Source organism: Anoplophora glabripennis, unplaced genomic scaffold, assembly GCF_000390285.2.
Source record: "Anoplophora glabripennis isolate ALB-LARVAE unplaced genomic scaffold, Agla_2.0 scaffold47, whole genome shotgun sequence".
Lineage (NCBI taxonomy): Eukaryota > Metazoa > Arthropoda > Insecta > Coleoptera > Cerambycidae > Anoplophora > Anoplophora glabripennis.
Genome location: NW_019416342.1, coordinates 1545227 through 1569317, shown reverse-complemented (window position 1 = coordinate 1569317; position 24091 = coordinate 1545227). Strand labels below are relative to the sequence as shown.

At 31.1% G+C, this 24091-nt stretch overlaps 4 protein-coding genes across 5 annotated transcripts; 2 read left to right on the top strand and 2 right to left on the bottom strand.

Annotated features, from left to right (window-relative positions):
• Positions 1-712: 712 nt before the first annotated feature.
• LOC108906420 lies at positions 713-16695 on the top strand. Its single transcript, XM_018709655.1, has 9 exons — positions 713-894; positions 11800-11921; positions 12163-12274; positions 12940-13067; positions 13395-13600; positions 14038-14194; positions 14257-14395; positions 14846-15092; positions 15451-16695. The coding sequence occupies exons 1-9, from the start codon at positions 732-734 to the stop codon at positions 15752-15754; spliced, it is 1578 nt and encodes a 525-aa protein (XP_018565171.1). The 5' UTR covers positions 713-731; the 3' UTR covers positions 15755-16695.
• A 274-nt stretch (positions 16696-16969) lies between these two features.
• Positions 16970-17943, bottom strand: LOC108906436 (coiled-coil domain-containing protein 134). The gene is made up of 2 exons (XM_018709675.2): positions 17647-17943; positions 16970-17582 (listed from the first exon to the last, which is right to left on the bottom strand). The coding sequence occupies exons 1-2, from the start codon at positions 17741-17743 to the stop codon at positions 17029-17031; spliced, it is 651 nt and encodes a 216-aa protein (XP_018565191.1). The 5' UTR covers positions 17744-17943; the 3' UTR covers positions 16970-17028.
• A 500-nt stretch (positions 17944-18443) lies between these two features.
• Positions 18444-21459, top strand: LOC108906447 (probable nucleoporin Nup58). Of its 2 annotated transcripts, none has more exons than XM_018709689.1 (6): positions 18444-18675; positions 18732-19006; positions 19151-19495; positions 19712-20281; positions 20487-20816; positions 21287-21459. In XM_018709689.1, the coding sequence occupies exons 1-6, from the start codon at positions 18647-18649 to the stop codon at positions 21442-21444; spliced, it is 1707 nt and encodes a 568-aa protein (XP_018565205.1). In that variant the 5' UTR covers positions 18444-18646; the 3' UTR covers positions 21445-21459. The 2 variants fall into 2 exon arrangements, with proteins under 2 accessions (XP_018565205.1, XP_018565206.1); XM_018709690.1 differs by having other exon boundaries at positions 21107-21381.
• A 119-nt stretch (positions 21460-21578) lies between these two features.
• On the bottom strand, positions 21579-23818 carry LOC108906446 (protein FAM114A2). The gene is made up of 3 exons (XM_018709687.2): positions 22043-23818; positions 21762-21891; positions 21579-21676 (listed from the first exon to the last, which is right to left on the bottom strand). The coding sequence occupies exons 1-3, from the start codon at positions 23698-23700 to the stop codon at positions 21602-21604; spliced, it is 1863 nt and encodes a 620-aa protein (XP_018565203.1). The 5' UTR covers positions 23701-23818; the 3' UTR covers positions 21579-21601.
• Between the last annotated feature and the right edge of the window lie 273 nt (positions 23819-24091).

Genomic DNA, 24091 nt, shown 5'->3' with positions numbered 1-24091 from the left:
AACTATACAGTTTTTTGTAAACTTATGTTTCAAGTAAAGTGCTTACTAAATCAGTGCTTTCTAGCGATTGAAATATTGTAGTATAGATGCATATTTTCATGGTACATCAATATTCTAGTAGTGGTAAGTTTTAAAAACGACTATTGTACTACACCCCAAAAAATAATCAAAATTGGAACTTTACAACTGTCTAGCGGCTAAATGAAGGTCAATTAACCGATATCTGTCTATTTTGAGTACAGGAATTGTGGTCTTCCACTGAACATCCTGTATATTTTTTATTCTCAATGGTAAAATGACACATTATAAAAATTGATTTATTTCAATCTATAGATTGCTCTACCCTTTACTGGTAAATCCAATCCCAAAAATAATTTTATGAGATCACCAAAATAACTACTCCATTCATTTTGTTATGCCTACACAAAAATATATCACTATTTTTCTTAAAGTTCTGTGTTCCACATTCGGTAGTAATTATAATAAAACTGTAAAACTCTCAAAAACGTAAACGTTATCTCCAGTTCCATGAAGAACATATGGTTCATATGAAACGCAAGAGGAAAACAGTTAAATTCATCTGGAAAACCATTAAATTTCTGTCTATTTAATTCGTCAATTAATGAAGCTGAGGGCAGTTTGTGAATTTCAACCAGAATTTAATGTGAACCGGTATATCTCCTTGACCTAATCGTTATGGCGAAGAAAGTCGTATAGCCAATGAGTGACCAATGAGGAAGGCAGTCGAAGAAGAGGAAAGTGCAGTATTCAGAGATACTTGTGGTCAGTTAAGTGCCGTAGACTGTGCAGCAGGAGGAATTATGGGAGCCTTCCTGCGAATGAACTGCCTCAAGTTAGTGATATTAAGTGTGCTTTATTTAAATGTGTCCTTAGGTGAGTGACCATTCCTGATAAAGGCATATTCTCGCGAGGGCCTGTTTGTATATGAAGCATTAGTTGCAAATGAATAAATTCGTCAGTCTCAGATAATTATGAAAGTGAAAATAACGTAACAGTCTGTCAACCAGCAAATATAAGTTTTTTAAACCGAGATTTTGCTTGTTACAATTTATTTCTTGTAAATTACATGTTATGTCATTGAAAGTGGGTGCAGTATTCCCTTTTGTAATTTTTATTTACAAATAATAAACAAGTTTTTCCTGTAGAAATACTGTCTTCTTGATCGTTGACGTATCACATCCTGAATGTAAAAAATTCCCACGTAGCTGCCATCTAAGCACAGCATCGGAATTTAAAACAATTTTGTAGATTGCATAATAACACCATAACAATAAAAATTTACCCACAATTTATTCATTGATATTATGAAACTTTATATTAGCAATATTCGCACTTAACTGAAACTACCTTCATTTTTTTATTATTTTTTTGCTAGTTCTGGTTAAACTAAATAGCATTTATGATTCAAGAATTACGTTATAATGAATTCTAATAGTTTGTATTCATATTATGTAAATGATTCAGGTATTTATCTGTACTTTGCATATTAGTTTTACATTTGCATCAATTTTCAGGAAGTTGACCTTAGTTTGTAACTGAATTTAATGATATACAATGTTACAACTGCAAAACTGAAATTGGTTCTTTAATTAAATCAATCCAAAAAAGATACCTGCTTCCAGTAACTATTAAGGCTATTAAGGTAATAGTAATAAATCTAGATCAAGTTTTCATTTAATCATTTAGGTAACAAGATACTGGAATATAATCCATCGATATTTGCAAATTTATTAAAGTATTGTATCAACTGGTAGTCGAATGAAACCACAATCAATACAATAAACAATAGCTGTTGTTTTTATTAATCACAGTTAAATGCAAATTGCAATGAACTTGTTCAATACTAACACTTTTTGACACCGATACTCCTTTGTGGTTCTTACAATGAAGCCAAAACACAGTTGGTAAGGTCATCGTCCCCGTGTACTGTTTTCTAATATGATTTCTAAACGAGTGCTCATTTTGCAACAAAAACGTCTGTTGAACTTTGTATATGTAATTAACCTTTCTGCTTACTGCTCGTAAATTAGTTTTTATAGTCTTTCTCTCACTGTGTTCAAAGATTTGTAATGGAATCAATATGAATTCGGTTGCATATGAAAATGATTTTTTTAATTTTCTTGTAACTTTTATCCTCTGGTACAATCTATTTTTTTTTTCTTAGGAGAAATATAAGACAGTTCTTCGCAAAAACTAAAGTACTCTTTCAAAATTATACGACCATATCAGGGCCTACTGTTTTTCAGCGCTATACTGTGACAAATTATCAAGAATTCAGTCACGTTTTACAAGTTAGATCATGAATAATGCAATAAAACAAGCATATGGTTATAGACAATAGAACTAACTAAAAATCTTGTTAATCTCGCTATAATCGGTTGTTCCTTCTTGATATAGTGGTGAACTTCTAATTAACTGATCACGATTTATAATGGAGTTGATCAATAGCTTGTCCACACTGTGAGTAAATTTAAGAAATGAAATGGTTAATACGAATTGTTCAATGATTTAAAGGTTTTTTACCAGAAAGCCTATTCGAAAATAATTTTTACCTCAAAAATACGCCCGTCAATTCTTTGTACCGAGAATTTTAAATCACCCTGTATATACCTTAAAAAAATATATTATAAAATTCTCCGAATAATTACACACGTTATCAAATCTTGTAATTACAACCTTGAAATACCAACTATTGCGAATAGAAACTCAGAAATTTGCCATAATGCATCAAATTCTACCTTTGACATCATTATATGATGATATTGCCTTCGGTGAGTTATCAGTAGCATTAGTAAATTATTCAATTGAACTTAAATCAAAATTAAGAGCGCCCATTAATTTCATTTGTATTTTATAACTCTTTATAATATATTATCTTGAAATTTTCAGTTGTTTAAAATTTAAATAGCACAAATTTATAAAGGCTCATAATAAGACCAATTTAATTAGTTTCTTGCTGAATGCATCAGTCCAGTAACTTTGATGACTCAAAGCTTAGTATGGTCATTGGCTTATAAATCCAATGGCATGGCCTTAATGGGTGCAAGTACCTTAGTTAAACATTTAAAACTGGAAAAACAATAGATGACGACTTTTAGCAACAATAGTTATAAGTTTATCTATTAAATTAGAAGCAACTAAGTATCATCAAATAAGGATACTTGTTTTGCCTTCAATTTCCATAGAAAGGAAATTAGTATAACATTTATTATGACAGAAAAAACAGATTTTGGCCAAGTAACTTATACAATTTTATAATGATAATAAATAATTACAAATAAATGGTAAGCTGCGACAAAATATTTGCATTAGGAAGTATATACCTGAACTTCAATTTTTTATGCATAATTAAATGTTTTTATTTTATTATTGAACAGTTTCTTGCTTTATAGTGACGCTATTGAGTTATCGCCGCTCAAGGCTAAGCAGCACTCCTGATAATTTTGGTAGGGTAGAGTAAAGTAAGTGTGTGCCATTTTTTACATCCCCAACATTCTTACTATTGACCCTGAGGATATATTTTGTTGTAATGATCGTTCCACATGTTTTATAGAAAATTCATTAATTAAATTCTTCCTGTAATGGGGTGTTTGTTACCTTTGCAGATATTAATAGAAAATGAATGAATAGGCTTCGTATTAAATTTTTTTAAATCAAAAATTTTTATTGTAGAGTAATATTCGGTGACAAAATACATAGACATAACAAAATTTTAAATTATTATTGTTTTACCTAAACACAATGCTTTTATTCTTTTTTTCATCAGTAAAATATTAAGAAAATAGTAAAAAAGAAGTTTTCCTGTCACTTTTTTCTTTTTTTTATATGTTTTACTAAAATTCTATATTCTCTAACTGTTCTGTCATAGTCTAAGTCTTCAATCTTTGTCTGCGCCCTACTCTCCCCTACCAGTAGTTGACAAATTTCGCTGACAGCCAACCAAGCCTTTGTCTGTCGCTACTGGTGCATAGTGTATCATTTAAGTTATTAATTATGCGATATATTAACTCCTTAGCAAGAGATAAACATCTACATTGCTGATTTCTGAATTTAAAAGCCCCTGATCGTCAAAGCATAGAGTATAACTGGTTTTACCAGTAATACCAGTTGGGTTGAATGAAGAATTCTTCATAAATTATTACCTAAAATCTTTTTGTGGTTAGCGCAGGTAGATTCAGTTCCAGAAGATCTTAATGGCCATTCGAATACATGCATGGAAAATATGTTAGCATTGGTAAAATTGACATTTAGCCCACGTCTTTGAAAACCATAAGGTTTGGTATTGAACATAGAAAGTACTATAAAGTCAGAAAGGAATCAGGAAAACAAGTGAATGTCATTTTAAAAAATATGGTTATCATGATGTGGCTTAACTTCAGGAAATAAGTACCGTTCATCTATTCCGCTTGTTTTAACATTTTCAGTTTTCTTTCAACATGGTATGGGGAAAAAAGTAAACTCTTTCTCAATTAAAATTTTAGTGGCTATCTAAAATTTGCTACTACATAGATATTATCAGTATCACCACTATGACTTACAATAACTGTGTATGTTATTGACAGTGGATACAGAAAGCTGTCTAGAATACGAAATAAATTAATGGATATGCCATTTAAAAATATCATTTTAATTAAGTAAATGTTTTGACTAATGAAAGAATAAATTTTTATATTCAGTCTAAAAATTATTGTAATTTTGCCTTGGTGCAATCCAAAGACATGATTCTCAATTCCTTTAAGAAATAGTTCAAAAACGAGTAATTTTTAGTTCAGCTTTAATGTTTTGGTGTATCTGATTCAAGAATAAATTTCAACGTTATCTTCAGATTGTATAGAAGGTGAATCCGAATTTGGGACATTTGATTTGACCAATTTATATTAAGATTTCTATCTCCATAAAACAATTACACTTTAGTTTTATCGACATCAAAGTATCCGTTAATTAGTTTGCCAGTTCAAGATTCATTAATCTACGTAAAACACATTTGGAGATATTTGTATTTTTCTAATATTTTCCAAAAACTTTAACACGAGAACTTTTTTCTCCAGAATTGAACAACTACTACTCAGTAAGTAATTGAAGTAAACTAATACCTACATCTTATTGGAAAACAAATGTAGTAAAACGCAGATTTCTCAAATTGATATTTATCTATAGAGATAAATTAGTTTTATTACTTTCGCGACCTTCTGTTATTCGTAAAACCAGACCAAGAAGTATTAGCTGCTGTTCTGGTTCCATTACGAACGAGTAATATACAGGTTATTCAAAAAAACATATTCCATCATTCGTGAAGCGATTCCTTAACTATAAATTGAACAAAAAATATCAAGAGGTAAGTTTTGTTAGATAAGCATTTAGATATCTACATAACTGTGCTATCAAAAAGTCGAAAAATCAGTAATATACATTTTTTACGTAATTGATATAATGAGAGATTCTTTAAAAATTCTAAAACATAAAATGATATCCTGGGAGTGTTTATTATTGACACTAAAACAAAAGACATTTACATTGTTTATACACAAATCGTTTTAAAATAAATTTTTTATTCTCATCTTATTGGAAATATTGCATCCACAGTTTAATTACTCCTGAAATCTTAAAAAAGCATGAAATAAGAGAATAACCGATCGAAATTGTCCTATTGTAATCAAGAAATAAATTAGATTTGTTGATTTTTTTTACTAGGCAAAGACTAGCTGCAACTGTGTTCCAGTAGACCCATCAAAAGTATAAACAAAATAAATTGTCAATTTTCACACAAATTGGAATATAATAAACGTATTCCTAGTCATTTCGTTTATGCAATTATTAGATGGTACTTGCAATTCTTAATTTTTAATTTTTGTGGAAATATTTCTTTAGCTAAAAGTGTAGTTGTGACTGGATTAAGACGACTACTAATCTTTTAAGATATTTCAAAAATTCTTTTTCAGCCAGTGATAATTGTTCACTAACATTTTTTTATGGAATTTGGTATAAAAGCATTGTGCATTATCATCATTCTTGTGTTTTCGTTAAAAATTGCTAGATAGTTTCCCACAATTTTATTAATTAAAATTTTATTTCGCCTAGTACGAAATAAGTCATACTTTCATAGCACCTACATGTCAGTATGTCCCTCTTGCTACTATAGGTACAAAGTAATGCTTTGCTTAAGTAAGCAATGGCATTTAATATAATATGACGCAAACTTTGTAGGTTAGGTATATGCACCCGTAACAAAAATGCCTATAATTTTGCTTCCACCTTAAGACGCACACACAATATTATGAATTAACATATCAGTTTTTATTGCAACCATCCTTTATTGTCACATATGGCACGTTTTATATAGCACAGTGAAACTTATATTCGGCAATTCTTCCAAAGTAGACGACTAATAAACTGTAGAACGATTTCTCTTTGCCGGGACTGAATTTGCAAATTAAAGCACCATTATAATGTATTATTGGAACATGTCACTTTATATTATCTGTAGCTTAAAGTACTGGCGCAAATTTTATTCTGTGTTGACGAAAGATTTTAAATCATCTTCCTTATGTAATCCAGCAATGTCTTCAAAAATTCTATCTTCTTCACGAAAAAAACTATTTTTTTTTCTTCCTAGTTGAACCTCAGCTTTTTTTAAATACTTAAATATCTGTATCTCAGTAGCGTTATTAAGACACAATAAATTAATACAACCAGAAAAACCAGTTCTTCGGAATCATGTTATTAATTTTGTAAATAATACGTTTGTTCTTCGGTAGTAGTGTCACATTTATTGAGGATTTGAAAATGGAATTATGTTTGGCGTTATCCGATCTAGATACCTCATTTATTTTTTCCGTAACTTCACCAGTACATCAGTTATGTAATACATAAACTCGGTTAAATATAATCTGCACTTAAGTGTGCAATAAAGACTTCCCAAAGATCTCGTCTAATCTCCAAACCACTTTCTCTCTCTGATTATTTAATTCAAAGTAATGAAGAACCTCTTCAATATTAAAAGCAGATGCTCTGATACGATTTGACTATCTTGCCACTCACTCTCAGTAGCTTATTTGAACTAAATCATCTTCATTCGCTTAACATAAAACTAATAACATTATACCAAGCAGATTGTGCATTGCAGCTATTTAAAAAAAAGTGTTCTACCTATTAGTTGATTAAGTAGGTACCTATGTCTTGAAATGATACTTTTACTTTCTATGTATACCTTCACTATTACATATGAAAGAATTTATGAAATAATTATTTGAAAACATATTCTGTAATTACTGAATTCTTTACTATATAAAAAAAGATTTTATGCAACACGGACTAGACAGCCATCCATTGCATTCGAATTAAAATTCTGATGTTATGTTATATCGCCTTATATAATTCCTCGAAGACCTAATAAAATAATATCTATCACTATCAGTAAAACGATTCATTATTAAATAAAATGATGGAATATGCGGCTGTAAACTCATTATAGCTTTCTATAATGTATAGTTATATCATTCGCTGGATCAAATATTTTCATTGAAAACTCAAAAACGGAATGCAGTAAAGTCAAAATAGATTCCAATTATATTGGAATCTCTTTCATACTTATATATAAATAAACTCGTAAAAAGATATCAGCAGGATTGGGTTCTGGTGATTTTGGAGGTCATTCTCCTTTTGTAATTAAAAAAATATATATTTTTCTTTCTATTAAAATTTGTACCTAGAGGACGTAATAATTCTTAGGCCTGGTACATATTTGGGGCAAAGTTTATCCCCAAAGACATCTTCCAATTATGTATTTTACAAAATATTTGCCCTCCTGCATATTTTAAACAAACGGATATGTCAAAGATATATTTCAAAGATATAACGAAAGTTTATCTACTGGAATCGGTAGCCGTATTAGATTCAATCCTAGAATTTATCGAGCATTATTGTTTGTGCTGTTAAATAATCTAAAACATAGTGGTTAACCTTGAGGCAATATTACAAACAGCTAAATTAAATCTGTCTATTGTTGAAGACTAACATTTGTGTTTCAGAAAATAAGGTTTTCAAAAAAATTACTGTGACGAAAGTTTTATGTGATAGGGATTCCACACATGCCATCATATAGGTACTTTCTACTTTAACCTCGATTGGTTTGGGCTTAAATTAATATTATTTCAAGGTCGGTTGAGTTCGAAAAATTTTTTTCAGGAAGGAAATGTTACCAGCAACGCCAAACAATGTACATACGTTAGAAAAATTACAAATTACAAGTTGAAGTGAAATAAATTCTGTATTAAATTTTAATCTTCCTTAGAAACTAGAAAGTGATTACATAATACATTTTTACAAAAAATTAATTGTATATATAATTCCACATTTCATTTCATAAGAAATACCTAAAATACAATTATTCTGAAATATAAATGCAGTATGCAATTAACTATTGCATTTAAAATTTTTTCTCTGTACTAGATTCTCAGGGATGTGAGAAACCTACTATAATACAGTTACCGTTTTGGGTTCTCACAAATTTCTGTATTGTGTTACGAAGATAAAATCTTGTCTGCCGTGAATCTGAACCATTGTTTCGATGACTTGTCCTAAGATTTTTTGTTGGAGGTACCTACATTACAAAATGTAAAATAACACTTCGACCTACACTTCAAGCTATAGCTGCCTTTAGTTATCGTTATTAGTTGCAGTCTAGACTTGTGTTCTATTTACATTTACAAACCTATAAAAAGACCACCTAGTGATACTTATTTTTAAACTACAACTTACTGAATCTTATTATCTTTATATACATCATTAAAAATAATGGATATACCTAGCACTCCACTGATGTATCTTCACACTGAATATTTCACAGCTGCAACATGATTTTTAAAGTAAACATGTTAGTAATAGTGATACCTATCCAAAGTAAGTATGCCCTCATTCGCCATTATCAATTCACGCTATGGAAGCGACTAGAAACCGCGGATGAAGATATTAAAATTAACACAAGCATGTGACATGTTTGCAAAATATTCCAATTAGATATTTGCATCTAATTATACGAGCCTATGAAAATATTTTACTTTACAGACTTATTCGTTAATTATTCAACAACGGCGTAAACAAGAATCGCGTGAATAAAATTTCTTAGAAGCTGATTACATATAGGTACCCAAGTAGGTATATATTTGTATTTATATTCTCTAGTAAATCTTAACTGCAGTTAGTTTTATGTATAGAGAAATTTTTTAAGACTTGTACAATAATTGTTCTCAGAAATTCTTGATATATCTAAGCTTTCTCAGATGTCCTTCACGACAAAATATTGGCTAATGAGAAAAGAGACGTCATTACTTATTGTATATATGCTTACCTGAACTGAACTGAAGTGAATTAACTATAAAAAAAATTACTTTTTGATTAACTGAAATTATTTCTGTAACTAATTCGGTAGGTAACTATATAAAACTGCATATAATATTGTTCTATTAACAAATTTGGGTAATTACACCATCTTCTACGGAGACTTGGCCAAGCGCACGTCGATCTTTTTCCATTTTATCTGGTTGCTCTGCCATGCTCTGGTTTGTTAGCTTTCAACATAGTTTTCTACTGGATTGTTTCAATACTCAAGATTCATGAGCACTTTTTTACAGTATGGTTATTTTTTTCATTTACTTTTATGTCTAGTCTTAGAGCCTTTTTGGTACTACTTTTTAAGCTTGAAAATCTTCGGAGCAGACAAAGAAGGTCCTAAACGGATTGAATGCTAAATGGTTAATCTAAGTTTCGAGCGTACGCTCGCAACACATTTTTGACAATGTTCTGAACTGGAAATAGTTTGTTTTCAAAAATTTTTACAATATATTGGTATACCATATGTAAAGGCTTATACAATACAACTATTTAGTTCAAGCTAGAATTCGACCAACCAATCCGGAAAAAAACTGTTTCTTGTTTTTCAAGTTTGTTGGACTTGGTGTGTGAGACCCTGCATTGGGACGTACTTCCCTCTAAATCAGCTTCAGGATATCGAAAGGCAACAAAAATGTTTGAATTCGGGTCGTATTCTCACACCGGTCAGAAACTTCCGCTCCAGTTATAAAACTGCCAAAAACCAAAGTCGACGTTCAATCACACGAATTCTCGGGAATTGCTGATATCAGGCCTCTCCAAATTCGAAGGATTTATAATTGACGACTTCCCCATCATGAAATCTATCTCTTAATCAAGATTTATATAAGAAACTGAGTGTCGCGTTTTAACTCAAGTTTCGTAGCAATCCTAGCATTTTTATGGAAAAATTTGAGAGATTGTACCAATAGCATCAGGTTTTTCAGATGACGTCTGCTGCAGCTTGCAGTGGTTTCCATATGAATAGTTTAGATGGATGGTTTAGACGGTTGAATTCGGAACATAGGTAAAAATTTAGATTTCCGCTCGGTATCTTCTGCTTCACAGGGATAGTCAGCTCGATTCTCTCGATCATCGACAACTTCTTTTGATTAGGTTTTCCACACGTTTATAGGGATCTACAAACGGCTTCATAGGTTATATTCGAAAGTTGAGTAAAATTCGAAAGGAACTTGCAACCAAAGACCAAACAAAATTCAGCCCCAACAAATTAATTAACTTATTTCTGCAAGGATACATCCGAATAGCAACAAATATTAAATTATAATGACAAAAATGTACACAATTTCCCTGGACTATTATGTAATATCATTCTAATTCTAATATATTTACCCTTTCAGCTTGACCAATTTCTTAAATTATACATTTAGATATCTACAGTTTCTTTAATATAAACTTTTCAACCTGTTACGGATACTCCAAAGAAAAGTAGGTATTTATTAGCACTTTCTATGCACTTCGAGTAAATATTGTTCACGACAGTTTTCACAGAAGAAAAATGGTGACACGCATATGGAAGTATATATTTTTAATAAGTATAATATACCTGCGAGTATACAATGACAAACTAACTTTCCTAAATTGTTTGAGTTCAAGTTCACGACACAGGAAAGAACTTTGTGAATGTACAATATTAGATATAAATTCAATTTTATTAGTCGAAAGTTTAATCAGTTAGACGAAACCACTCTCACTATAAACTGTAGATATAGTGGAATAATGGAATGTTATAAATGGTTAGTCTTATATTTACCTAGATATAATAATTATAACTGTCACTGAACAACTTCTTCTTATATAAATACAACATTTATTTATTTCTATACAAACTTTAACAACGGAAATTTCTATAAATATGGTCCAAAAACGCTTCATTTTCATGATAGAAGGCATTCAAAATTAATGAAGAGATACATTTACTTTTGAGCCGAATTGAATATGGGTGAGATATAACCTACAACGTACGTCATGACTTAATTGCCTTTATGCCTACTGGCAGAAAGCGACCTATTAATCAAAATATTACGTCTTCGACGATTTTGCTATTCACTGCTTACTGATACAAAGCATTAACTGTTTACTTGATATTGACGTGTTATTCAATTCTAGGCAGGACCTCAATGAGCAGAGTAGTTGCTTTCAATAATATTGTTAGTTAATAACGTGATTAGGTACTTACTTGAATTAAATTTTCATTGTTTCAATTGATTTTCATTATTATAGTGATCAAAAGTACATGACATGATATATGTATGCTCGAATCTTAAGAAACATATTCCAATTTGTACATTTTTTTAGTACATATGTTGTTTGTCAATTCTTTTATTCAGTAGAGATAAGCGATAGTGACGAGTTAGTTTCTACATGATTTTTATCTACAGTTTTTTGCAGTGAATAGCCAAAACGAGAGAAAGGCCAAAGCAGACGATAAGAAGAATGAAGATTTCGAATGCCCGCAGAGCACAGGAAACGGAAATTATGCGGATCCTGCCACGTGTAAACGATTTTACCAGGTAAATCTCTAGGTACATATCGCCTTTCACAAGATCATATACCTACAAATATTAATAAATTTATGATTATCTACATTTCATAAGAAAATTAATAGGGAGATAAAATTAAGGTGGGAAACAATTTCCAGCCTTTTTAACTCTTCCAAAAATTATTTACAGGTTATTTCATATAGTTAACACAAAAAATATTTAGGATTGTGTACTCCTCAGGATTTGGTTAAAATTAAATTATTTTTTTCAGTGTGTTGACGGTTATCCATATGTAAACAGATGCCCTTCTGGGCTATATTTTGATGATATATCAAAATTCTGTACCTTCAAGAACGAAGCTAGATGTGGACCAATTGCCACTAGTAAGTATTTTGTCAATGTCTCGACTTTTTTCATATCTCAAAAGTAATAATAGGGGAATACTCGACCCAGATGAAATACATTTTTTCTCCACTGTATAATTTAAAAATGTATATATATATGCTCAATGTTTATCGGAAGTATAAAGGACTGTGCTATCATAATCTTATTTATTTATTTAGGCATATTAAGCCTATTTTCCACAGGAATATTTATTTACGAAAAGCAACTTTGTGTAGTGCTTTTGAATGTAACTTTATACAATATGCAGATTTTTTATCTTTAGAATATCAGTTTTGATTAGTTTTATTTGTGCCAGTCACAATAGATTCCATGCAGAAGACATATAACAGCAAATGAAATATTAAGTCAAAAATTTCCAAAAAGTATCAATTTTTAGAATTCACATTATTTTACGTCCACAAATACTTCACATACTCAATTACTTCACTTCAAGTAAACATGGATGTGAAGTAATTGGGATGTGGAGTATTTGTGGGTACCTATAAAATAATATAACATTTAAAGCTAACACTAAATGAAAGATCTTAATTTAGGAATACATTTTCGATGACATGAAAAAGGTAGAAAAAATTAAAATATTTAACATTCCTCAAAATTATAAAAAAAAGAGTATCTAGGTACCTACTAAAATTATTGTTTTTAGCTCCAGCTCCAATCACTGAACCACCAACAGATCTAGCAGTAAGATGTGATCCTGCAGAATGCCAACTTCCATATTGCTTTTGCTCTAAAGATGGAACACTTGTACCTGGTGGATTAGATCCTGAAGCGGTAAGGCATTCACCATTCACGTTATGACGTGAATTTTTATTTTATTAACAATAATTGGTAACTACATAATAATCCACAGTGCCATACATTGAATTTGTACATACAGACTATTTTACCAATTGCCATTGCTTTTGCAAGATCTATCATCCCAGAATTACTTGTGGTTTTAGGGGTAGAATTTTTCTCATGCTACCCCATTATTTTTTTTCATTTAAGTATTACGAGTTATGGATAAAGGCAGCACAAGAGAATTTCTTTATAGTCTTACCAAAACATTCTAGTAGTTTCAATAGTATCTAATACCTAACGTGTACCTCTCATTTCCAGACTCCACAAATGATACTTCTTACATTCGATGGAGCTGTAAACTTGAACAACTACGATCACTACAGAAAAGTTTTCAATCACAAACGGCTCAATCCCAATGGATGTGAAATTAAAGGCACGTTTTTCATATCCCACGAGTACAGCAACTACCACATGATTCAAGAACTAGCAAGCGAAGGTCATGAAATTGCCACCGAGACTATTTCGTAAGTAGTATCAAGTATTAAATAATGGCGAAAAAGGTATAATTCTTATCCAATAACATCTTAACTTCAGCTTCTGTATTATTACATTATAATATAGCAGTACCTATAATTATTACCGTAAAACAAACCTTCAGCAGGGATTTATTTCTAAATAAGATTAAGAGATTAATTAAACATTATTATTATAGGTACTTCATAGTTATCTCACCATTAATATAATCAATAACAATATTATATTAAGTATTTAAATATATTTAAATAAGTACATACCTACATTAATATTCAATTGACTATTTAACATTTAAATAGGAAGTCTGCAAAAATCAGAAATTTCGCTTTTCTTTCACCATTTTCATAAAAAACTGGAGGTTGTGAAAATTACACGAATTGAATTTTGGAAAAGTTCTTATGCCCTTAATATGTTCTTTTATTTAAAGGCTGCAAAGTGGGCTGGAAGACAAAGGCTATGAAGAATGGGTCGGGGAAATGGTAGGCATGCGAGACATCTTGAAGCATCTATCCAATATTTCAAAGAGTGAGGTAGTTGGAATGAGAGCGCCATTTTTAAAACCAGGACGCAATACACAGTATAAGGTAAAATAAAATCACGTCGTCTTCATTTGTAGTGGTGTTTGATACATATTAACCGTTAACAGGTACTAGAGGAATTTGGATACATCTATGATAGTTCTATTGGAGTGCCAGCTCTGCCTATACCCGTTTGGCCATACACTTTGGACTATAAAATACCTCATGAATGTAAATCGGGAACTTGCCCGTCTAGATCATTCCCAGGTAGAGTATGCTAACGCGTTTTTTGTTTGATTGATATTATTCATTATAAACCTGTTCTTAGTATTAACGAGCTGACTCTTAATATACTAAACCAAAGGTTATTACGATTTTTTTAAATATTATTAATTTGGGCATTTTGTCATGCATATTTTTATACATACTCGGTTAAAATGTTTTTCATGAGAAATAATGATAGTAATCTTTGAAGAATATATACTCTATTGTTTTTTAATTACGAAAATTGTATTATGAAAAATTAAACTTTTAAAAAGTATTTCCCACACTTTTATATAAATGTAAATTTTTTTGACTAATTATTAGCTAGACATATTTAGCATATAGAAAAATAAAGAAAAACTACAGCTCTAAAACATTTAAATTTGAACATTGAAGAATAAAAGCATATTAGCATTAATACTGAAAAAAAAAACATCTAAATGTTCTTTCTAGGTGTTTGGGAAGTTCCACTAAATACTCACTATGTAGAAGGATTTGAGGGTGGGCACTGCCCCTATCTGGATCAATGTGTGCTACATAATCATGATGCAAAAGATGTATTTGAATGGTTACAAGAAGATTTTCTTAGATACTACGACCAGAACAGGGCACCTTATATGATGCCCTTTCATACCAACTGGTTTTCCATAAAAGAATTGGAACAAGGACTCCACAAATTTTTGAACTGGGTTATCACACTGTAAGTCTTATTTTACAATGCAACAAAATTAACGTAATTCATAAAAGTTGTTTTGTATAAAAATATTTAAATAAAAAATGTGGCTAGATTTTTAATATTTTAAACACATAAACTCCAATAATCTCAATAAATTTCTCAGTAGTTAAAAAATAAATATCTTAATATATTTTTTTAATGCACTACTGCCTTTATAAGTTATATTACATTTTTCAAAGTGAAACAATTATTTGATATGATAAAAACAAGAAATAATTACTGTAAAATTATTAAGTAAAATCAATTTATAAGATATTTTTACACATCTCAACTTCTGCTTGTCAGTAGAAACTGATTTGATGTAATTTATGTTATTTTACAGACCAGATGTTTGGTTCGTGACAACAACACAAGCTCTGACCTGGATGACCGATCCTAAACCGGCCAAGCAACTCAATAATTACGAGCCTTGGGACTGCAGGAAGAGAGACAACCTACCTCCTACACCTTGCAAACTCCCCAATAAATGTGCTCTAAGTTTTAAAAGACCAGAATTAAATATAACTGACACCAGATATTTAGAAACCTGCAATGAATGTCCGAACCAATACCCTTGGTTAGGTGATGCTACTGGTTCAGGTATTCCAGGTAAAGACAATTATGTTCCTGACAATGTAAGGAAATAATAGGTATAAATATCAAATAGTAGCAATAAATAATTAATGTAACTGATAGGTGGTATTTTTTCCAAAAATAAATTTGTTAGATATTTTCTGCAACGATTATGTTGAACAAACAACTGTAATAAAGTTTACTTATCAGTTACATTTTTGAACCAAATTTTTGAATTAGAAACTTAAGTATTGTTAATTTTGTTATTTATAGGTTTTACTAAATAAGATAATTGTTTTGTACGACATTATGAAATCAATAAATTATTGTTACAATATTTTATGTGTAAATAGACCCACAGACAAATATCTATCAATAAATCAACCATAACATTGGATTCTAATATTATTTTCTTTCATATTATTTAATGAAGTGTAACATATGATGGAAAAATAGGCAGTCAAATTATATTGTTACATGCTGTACATTTTTACTAAAAAATACACTACTTTCTCTAGAATTTTACATCATTCTTCACAAGTCGTGTAAAACAAATTGTTTTGAAATAAAATTTTTTAATTGTTACCAGATTATCAAATTAATTCATATATTAACGTATTCATCGACAGAATACCTATAGTAGGATCATATTCGATACAAAGAGCAAAAAATTGTCAGTCTTTTATCAAAGTAAATTCGTGTCATCATTTTTAGGACACATAAGATGAACCATTTCAAATTTAAAATGAAATTGAATGTAAAATCTGTCGCCCATGTGCATCGAGTGGACGAAGCGGTCGGTTATATGTCAAATACCTAGCGAGCTTGGTTGTAAATCAGAGACTGACTCCAAAAGACAAGTAAACAGTGGCACATATATTTAAAATAAACAGTTTATGAGAATAAAGGAATTTTTGTAGGAAAGGGATGACAGACTGAACTGATACCTTCATAATGCATAAAGAAATTATTCAATTTCTAAACCCCTTAAAACCGTACTGCACTGGATCCCTTGACAGGCAATCATTTATTACTTTGCATCAAATATGATCCTACTATATGTATAATTATATCTAAAGTAAATTAAATGAATTGAATTTGTTGCATTTATATTAATCTTATGTAAATGTAAATTAAAATAACTTTTGAGACCGCTTAATATTACCTTTATCAAATTTATATTTAAACCCAAAGAGTTACCAGGCACTAATGACTTAGTTGTTCCATTTAGACCATTTTACAGTAGTAATTACTTAGAAATTAATAAAGATTAAATGAAATAAACAGGTATTATTAAATTAATGTTTAATTTGATTATACAATAAGCATATTCTTGATAAAAATTTCCTTACAATTCAAAATGACTTGATAATTTTGGGCCTTTCTTTATTTCTTTCTTTTTTTTCTTTTTTAACTGTTTTTCACCTTCAACTTTACTCCTTTCATCCATTTTTCTGTATGGATTTATATAATTAGGATCTCGCTCAACATGGTTCAATTCCTGATTAACAAGATATAAAAGTTTAACAGTATTTTTGTCTAATAAATATTTTACTTGATGGCAAAATGCAATTCCCCACTGTAGTATCACATCCCAATTATTGTTAATTTTTAAGATTGAAACGGCAATATCAGGAAACCTTAATATTATTTCAGAAAATAAAGCTGTGTTTTCTAAAATGTTTGACAAAGCTTCCTTAATTTGATTATCTAATGGAAAATCAGATACTCCAGGAATGTATGGTGAAGCTTCTATAGTAGCACGACTTTCTTGAATAACAGTAAATACTTTCTCTGCCATTAACATAATCATTGAATATTGCTTTTCATAACTAGAAATTTTCTTAAAATTTTTGATAGCCTCTAACTGCTCTACACGTTGTCTCTTAAATAATTTTATATCTGTATTCTGTTAAGGTTTGAGACGTTTATAAATTTGTGCACTATTAAATTTTGAAAAGGATACATAGCTGTTCAGCAGCTTCTGACTCACTTAATTGTTGTTGACTTAATACACAATGTATGTATATAAATATCCAAAAGGTGTAATGTAATAAAAACATATTTTTAATTACCTAACCTTAAATATGTAGACCTGGATAATTGATAATTTGCAAGAAATATTTATATTACATAATAAATTTTCCAAAATCTATCAAGCAATTTTTTTCTTCGTTTTACGCACATAAATCCATGTTTTAAATTTACCATCACAGGTTTATAAATATGTTTCAAAAACAAATATCAAAATTAATATTCAATACAAACACGTCAAAATTTAAATATAACCAAACCAAAACCAACCACTGACATTGACAATGACTAGACCATAGACCATAGATTTATAATTAATTTGACGGTGGAATCGCTGGACGCTCACACCCTTCGAGCATATACCAAGGTTTTGGAGGGGAATAACGGGGGGTTGATTCTTAACCAATAAAATTTTTGGGGTGAGAAAGATAGCTACTAGTTTTATTTGCTTTCTCTCTCGCACGCCTGTTTCACTTATTTAGCATTGAAGTCTGCCTCTAGTAGGTATATGCTCGAAGCTCATATCAATCTTGTCAACCACCAATAAGCCAATCTCCATGCTCTCTCCGATCAAACAAGATCACTTATCTAATAAATCGTGTTAATTCGATCACAGTCTCAGTAAAGCCTTTTTTAGAAATGTTCTGTAGTTCTATGCTCAATAAAGATTGAAGACTGTTTGAAGATAAGAGAATCTAATTAAAAAATCTACAGTTCGATGTCTATGATTAAAGGGTTATGTTGTTGAATAGCATTTAACTTAAATTTTGTAGATATTCTTATGATAGAGAAAGAAAAATAGATTCTTGTTTTATACGTTCATTATAAATTGTTTTAAATGTTAATTAAAAATAACCATTTATTTTTTTCTGGTGTTTTTATTTAACTGCCTAACAAGCAGTTTAAATCATTTGTGATCAATTTAATAAGAAATGTCTTCTGGATTTGGTTTTGGTTCTAAGTAAATGTGTTATAAAATTACTGCTGTAAATATTATATTAATATATCATATTTTAGATCTACAGCTGTTCCCAGTTTTGGCACAGGAAGCATAACGTTCGGTACTCCTGCCACTACTATTACTCAAAATCAACCAGGATTTGGTGTTGCAACCACAAATGTTCAATCTACTAGTGGTTTCCAGTTTGGAACACCAACAACATCTGCATCTACTCCAAATTTATTTGGAACCCCAGGTAGTAACTTTAAACCAAGTGGCTTTGGAACTCTAGCTCAAAATGTTGGGTTATTTAATACCTCGACACCGACTGCTCCTACCGGATTAACTTTCGGTAATAAATTTTTTCTGTCTAGATATAATTTTCTCTCTTTGCCCTCTCAAATATCAAAATTAGCAACTATCTTTAAAACACCATCATGATAACAATGAAATATGTTAAATGTAAGTAATTATTCGTGTTTTTTATTATTTCAAGGTACACCAACAACATCTGTTGTAAATGTTGGACTCTCTCTTGGAGGTGCATCTACGACAGTTACTCCTTCCACGGGACTCTTTGGGACTCCTGTAACTTCGACAGTTACCCCTCTTTCATTCGGACTCGGAACCCCAGCCACCACCGCGACTTCATTATTCCCAGCTACAACATCTGGTGTAGGCAGTAATCTTTTCGCAACTCCTGCTAGTACTACTACAACTCCTGGATTTGGTTTTGGATTATCTTCCACTACTGCACCGACTTTAGGGAAACCCCCAACAACTGTCGTTGGTGGTTTAACTTTTGGAGTTGGTGCTCCCACATCAACAGGTTTAAATTTTGGTAAGTGGATATGTTTATAGTGACTACACATTTGGCGAATTTTAAAGTTTGTATAGTTTAAAATATTTTTAAAATTCACAAAATTATGCATGATATCCTGAATTTGAACTTCTTAATACAATTTCAAGTTAGACTTTTTGTATATTAATATTTCCTCTTAAATTATTTTCAAAAATTAAAGCTGATGTGCGATATAGATTATACCTTTATATTCAGGACTGGGTGGAGCAACAATTACATCAGCAGCTACGACAAACCTCAATGCCTTAAGTACTGCATCGTCTTTAGTAGGATTGGGTGGTCAGGCCTCTTCTCAAATAAAAACAGGCACAGTTGTGACAACTCAGAAGGAAGTTGCTCCGAAAGAACAACCATTGCCCAATGAGATCCTGCAGACTGTTGAACAATTCAAAGAAATGGTCAAAAATCAGAAGCTCTATAGTTCAGACATAGCCAGGTGCTCTATAAGAGATTTTAAAAAGGTCGAACAGGAAATCGATCTGCTCAATAACATTTTGAACGAGGTCGAATGCCAGTTACAGAAAAATAGGTATCTGGCGGAGAAACTGAAATATGATACTGCCAAGAGTTTACAGAATGTTGAAATGGCACAAAGGACGCAGGACACTCCTCCTGGTTTGCAGTATGAAAATTCAGCTCCACTGAAATTCTTCTTGGAATTAGGCGATCAGTTTGAAAGAGAAATGCAAGCTCTGAAGACCCAAATAGAGGCCGCTGACAAATATGTGAAAAATCACAGAAATCCAGATACATTAACTCCACAAGGTATGCTTGTTAAAATGTGAAGAAACAACTATTACTGTTATACAGGGTGTTTTTAAATGAAGTAGCAAAAATGGGTGCAACTTTCATATAAGGTATTATTACTTCAATCCTCTTGTTTTTGGCTCTACATTCACTGGTACCATTTTTGCTACTCCATTTAAAAACGCCCTGTATAATGATTATAATATATAAATTTTACTTTCAGATTTATCTCTAGGAATGAGAAGGCTTCACGAAACATTTGTGGCTTTAGCAGGACGTTTACAGTCTGTTCATAATCAAGTAGAATCCCAGAAAGACACTTATATAAACATCCGGCGTCATTTGTATAATGATGTTTCAAATCCGTTTGATAAAATAAGTAAATCGACAGATTTAATTGTGGGTAGTATAAAGACTGCCCTAATATATTCTCCACCGAAAGTAGCGTCCGGACCGACACCTTTTAATCACATGCCATTCCTTAACGGGAATCCATTAGTACAACAGCCAAATCAGTCGACATATTCGGCAACAACTAGTGTGGCACCATCAGGTAGGTAATAAGCATTGGGAAAACAAACATGTATGTTACAGAATCGAGTAAACATTTTATGATTTAAAAGAGAAAATAAATTTTTTTAAATTATGTGTTTCTTAGTTTACATCAACTTTTTATAAAGCTGTGAATAAATATTACCTAGAATTTAATTGCGTAACAAAAAAGTATGAAAATCAGAAAATATCAATGTAACGAAACAATAACTGTCATTATTATTTGAAATGTTTTAAAAAGAATCATATTTTTTTCTCATATCTCATATATTTAATAACTCCAATTTGTAGGAACAGGGCCATACTTTTGGAGGCCCTAGGAACAGCATGATTATGAAATACCTTTAAGAAAAAAATGTGACTAAGATACACAGTGTTCCGAATTGGGCACCTATCCAAGTACTAACTGAAATAAACTTTTTCAAAATTATGTCTTGTGAATAATTCATTTTTGTCAATGACTTTTTCTAGGTTTTGGAAACACTTTAACCTTTGGAACTCAAATAGGTACCCAGCCATCTAACACTTCATTATTTGGGTCACAATTTGGTCAAACCACGTTTGGAAATACATCCGCAAATTTTCAGTTACAAAAACCACCCACCGGATATAAACGTGGCAAACAATAATTTCTATTAATAAGGTTTATTTCATTCTTATCCAATTTTTATAAAATGATTGACAAATAAAATATATGATAAAAAATTAAAACAAAGTGACTTTCAACCTACCTAAAATATAAAACAGTAGCAAATGACGAATACTCTAAAAGTAAATATGTGTGCACTACACTGCTCCCATTTGAAGGACAGGCACTAGTAACTGGAAAGCATCCTGAATGTATGAACTACTGTTAGCAGCCTGAAAAGTAATTTTTCATTAAAACGGAATCGAATCACGGAATAGAACAGATATACGTTTTGCAAAAAGAATCTGGGAAACTCACCTCAAAAAATATATTGGTGATAAGGCTATTAATATTTTCCTTGTCTGAATTTTCTGGTGATTTGGTGTTCATTTTATCAGAAAACTTTGCTGCAACTATACCTATTAGAGATGTTAATGTTGTTGTTAACCTAAAACATATTTACTCGTACAACAGTGCTTTGGATGAGCCGATTTTTATAAATCATAAAAAATCTAATTCTGTTGGCAATTTTCAAAACTGAGTAAAAATTGGGTGTAAAACTACAACCATCATGTATGAGCAGCCTCTTTTGTACTTACTGAACTAAACTATCGGCTTCATCTGCTGTACTGTGATGATCCTTGATAAGTAATAATTCTCCTGCTTTATGAAACTGTTCAACCGCAATAGCCGTCAGCTGTGCTAGAGTCTCGACCGCTTGCTGATGGATTTCATTTTCATTGCAAATGTTTAAATTTAAATTACTTAGCCAAGACTCGGTTTCTTCCCACATGGTTATTAACTTGTCGTATTTTATATTTACACCAATCTCTTCTACAGCTGACTTAAGTCTCTCTTTAAGTTCCTCTATCGAAATTTGTTCATCTTCTTCTTCGTCTGGTAATTCACATAATTCTTTAACTTGATCCACGGTTTCCTGAATATCCATTAAGGTGTCTCCACTATTGGATTCGATTAACAACTGTAATTTCATATCGCATTGTTTAGACAGCATCTCTAATGCTTCTAAGTGAACGAGGCCTTGATGATCATCAAATATACTTTCATAATTTACTTTCCTTGCAAAATGTTTCTCTTGAAGAGCTTTATTCTCTTGTTCTGCTTTTTCTTTTGCTTCCCTCAAAACCTGTGACAAAACTGGTTTTTCTCCTTCCAAATTAAGGAATGCTCGTTTTCTCTTTAAACCTGGATCTCCATCTTGTATCACTTCCATAGTTTTTTTACCAATAGTCTCTAATGTGTCTAACCCTCCCGATATTACTTTTGTGCCAGTTGATTCTACTAATTTTGATACTCCAGATACTAAATTCCCAATGTTACTTAAACCAAACCCAAGTACATTTTTGTTTTCAAATTCTTCACCAGTATTGGATGAAGTTTCTGTAGATACCGACACTTTTGTTTTAAATTCTTTATTTAGTACTGCTAATTTCTCTGGATCTGGGGCACCTATACCTGTTTCTAACACACTACTCAAACCTTGAGATACAGAGTTAGTTAATGAGGAAACACCTTGCGTTGCAGTAGAAAGGATTGAAGTAACACCCCAATTACCCCAACCTTTCCATATCTGGTTAGAATTAGAGCTATTATTGTCTTCATCAGGCTTAATATTATTATGATGCATTTTTTCTTCTTTAATGGATTCCCAGTTTTCCCATTCTTCATTATCCCACATATTACTTGTTCCTACAGATGTTTCCCCTGATACTTCTTTTTTATTAGAATTTTTATCATTATTAGGAAGGGTAATGCCAACATCAACTTTTTGTAAACAAGGAGCAGCACCTTCTGTGTCACTTTCATCACTTACACCCCAACCTTCCCCTTCGTTCCATAAATTATCTTCGGCATTGTCCTGTAAATTCCTGCCTGCATCACTAGAGAGATCAGCTTGGTTAATTTGTTTATCATCCTTTTTATTAGTAGTTAGTAGTCTGTCACTCTTTGCGAGCAAAACAGGTGTCTCTATTTTATGATCTTCAATTATGGGATTGTTTCCAATGTCCGAGCCTTGTAAATTTAATTTATTGTCCTGATTTACGTTTAGCGTATCTACACTCTCTTTTTTATTTCGATTTAAGTCTGACACAGTGTGAATCTTATTTACGTCTTTCGAGAAGTTAGATGTGTGTACTGAATTGTCCTTTACTAATATTTTATTTTTATTAAATTCGTCTTCAGATTCAAAGTCCTCGTCAGCACTCTCAAAATATTCACTATCGGACGTTTCCATAATTCAAAAAATTATGTAAATGCAAACTTCCAACTTCCAGCTCATAAACAGCTGTTTTTCTGTTTTTATTTTGTGACGTATGTATTTATTCTTCTATTTTTATTTTTGTTTGCCTGTCTAAAATCAGCTGTTTCCATTTCAAATCAAATCAGTACTTGGAGTTTCAAGGTCCTATTTTTGAGTTTCAATAACCCAGAACACTTTACTCCTAAAGTGTTCTTGTTTGTCTTCCCTGCCCATTCACGCACTACCTGTTCATAAGGAGCTTTATACTCTCGAACTGTGATGTTAAGATTTTTTAATATTTTTCATAAAGAATAACTGCCATGGATTATCATTATGGTTATTAATGCCACTATGCTTTAATAGTAAAATTCATATTAAGCTTTGG

Bases quoted from the DNA above. Each gene is read 5' to 3' on its own strand.
- LOC108906420 (XM_018709655.1), top strand. From the start codon at position 732: ATGAGGAAGGCAGTCGAAGAAGAGGAAAGTGCAGTATTCAGAGATACT. The intron at 12,275-12,939 runs GTAAGTATTTTG...TATTGTTTTTAG, and splicing joins ATGTGGACCAATTGCCACTA to CTCCAGCTCCAATCACTGAA. The intron at 13,068-13,394 runs GTAAGGCATTCA...TCTCATTTCCAG, and splicing joins GTGGATTAGATCCTGAAGCG to ACTCCACAAATGATACTTCT.
- LOC108906436 (XM_018709675.2), bottom strand. From the start codon at position 17,743: ATGTTTTTATTACATTACACCTTTTGGATATTTATATACATACATTGT. The intron at 17,583-17,646 runs GTATCCTTTTCA...AACAGAATACAG, and splicing joins AGAAGCTGCTGAACAGCTAT to ATATAAAATTATTTAAGAGA.
- LOC108906447 (XM_018709689.1), top strand. From the start codon at position 18,647: ATGTCTTCTGGATTTGGTTTTGGTTCTAA. The intron at 18,676-18,731 runs GTAAATGTGTTA...ATCATATTTTAG, and splicing joins GGATTTGGTTTTGGTTCTAA to ATCTACAGCTGTTCCCAGTT. The intron at 20,282-20,486 runs GTATGCTTGTTA...TTTTACTTTCAG, and splicing joins AGATACATTAACTCCACAAG to ATTTATCTCTAGGAATGAGA.
- LOC108906446 (XM_018709687.2), bottom strand. From the start codon at position 23,700: ATGGAAACGTCCGATAGTGAATATTTTGAGAGTGCTGACGAGGACTTT. The intron at 21,892-22,042 runs GTAAGTACAAAA...AATATGTTTTAG, and splicing joins GAAGCCGATAGTTTAGTTCA to GTTAACAACAACATTAACAT. The intron at 21,677-21,761 runs GTGAGTTTCCCA...ATTACTTTTCAG, and splicing joins TCACCAATATATTTTTTGAG to GCTGCTAACAGTAGTTCATA.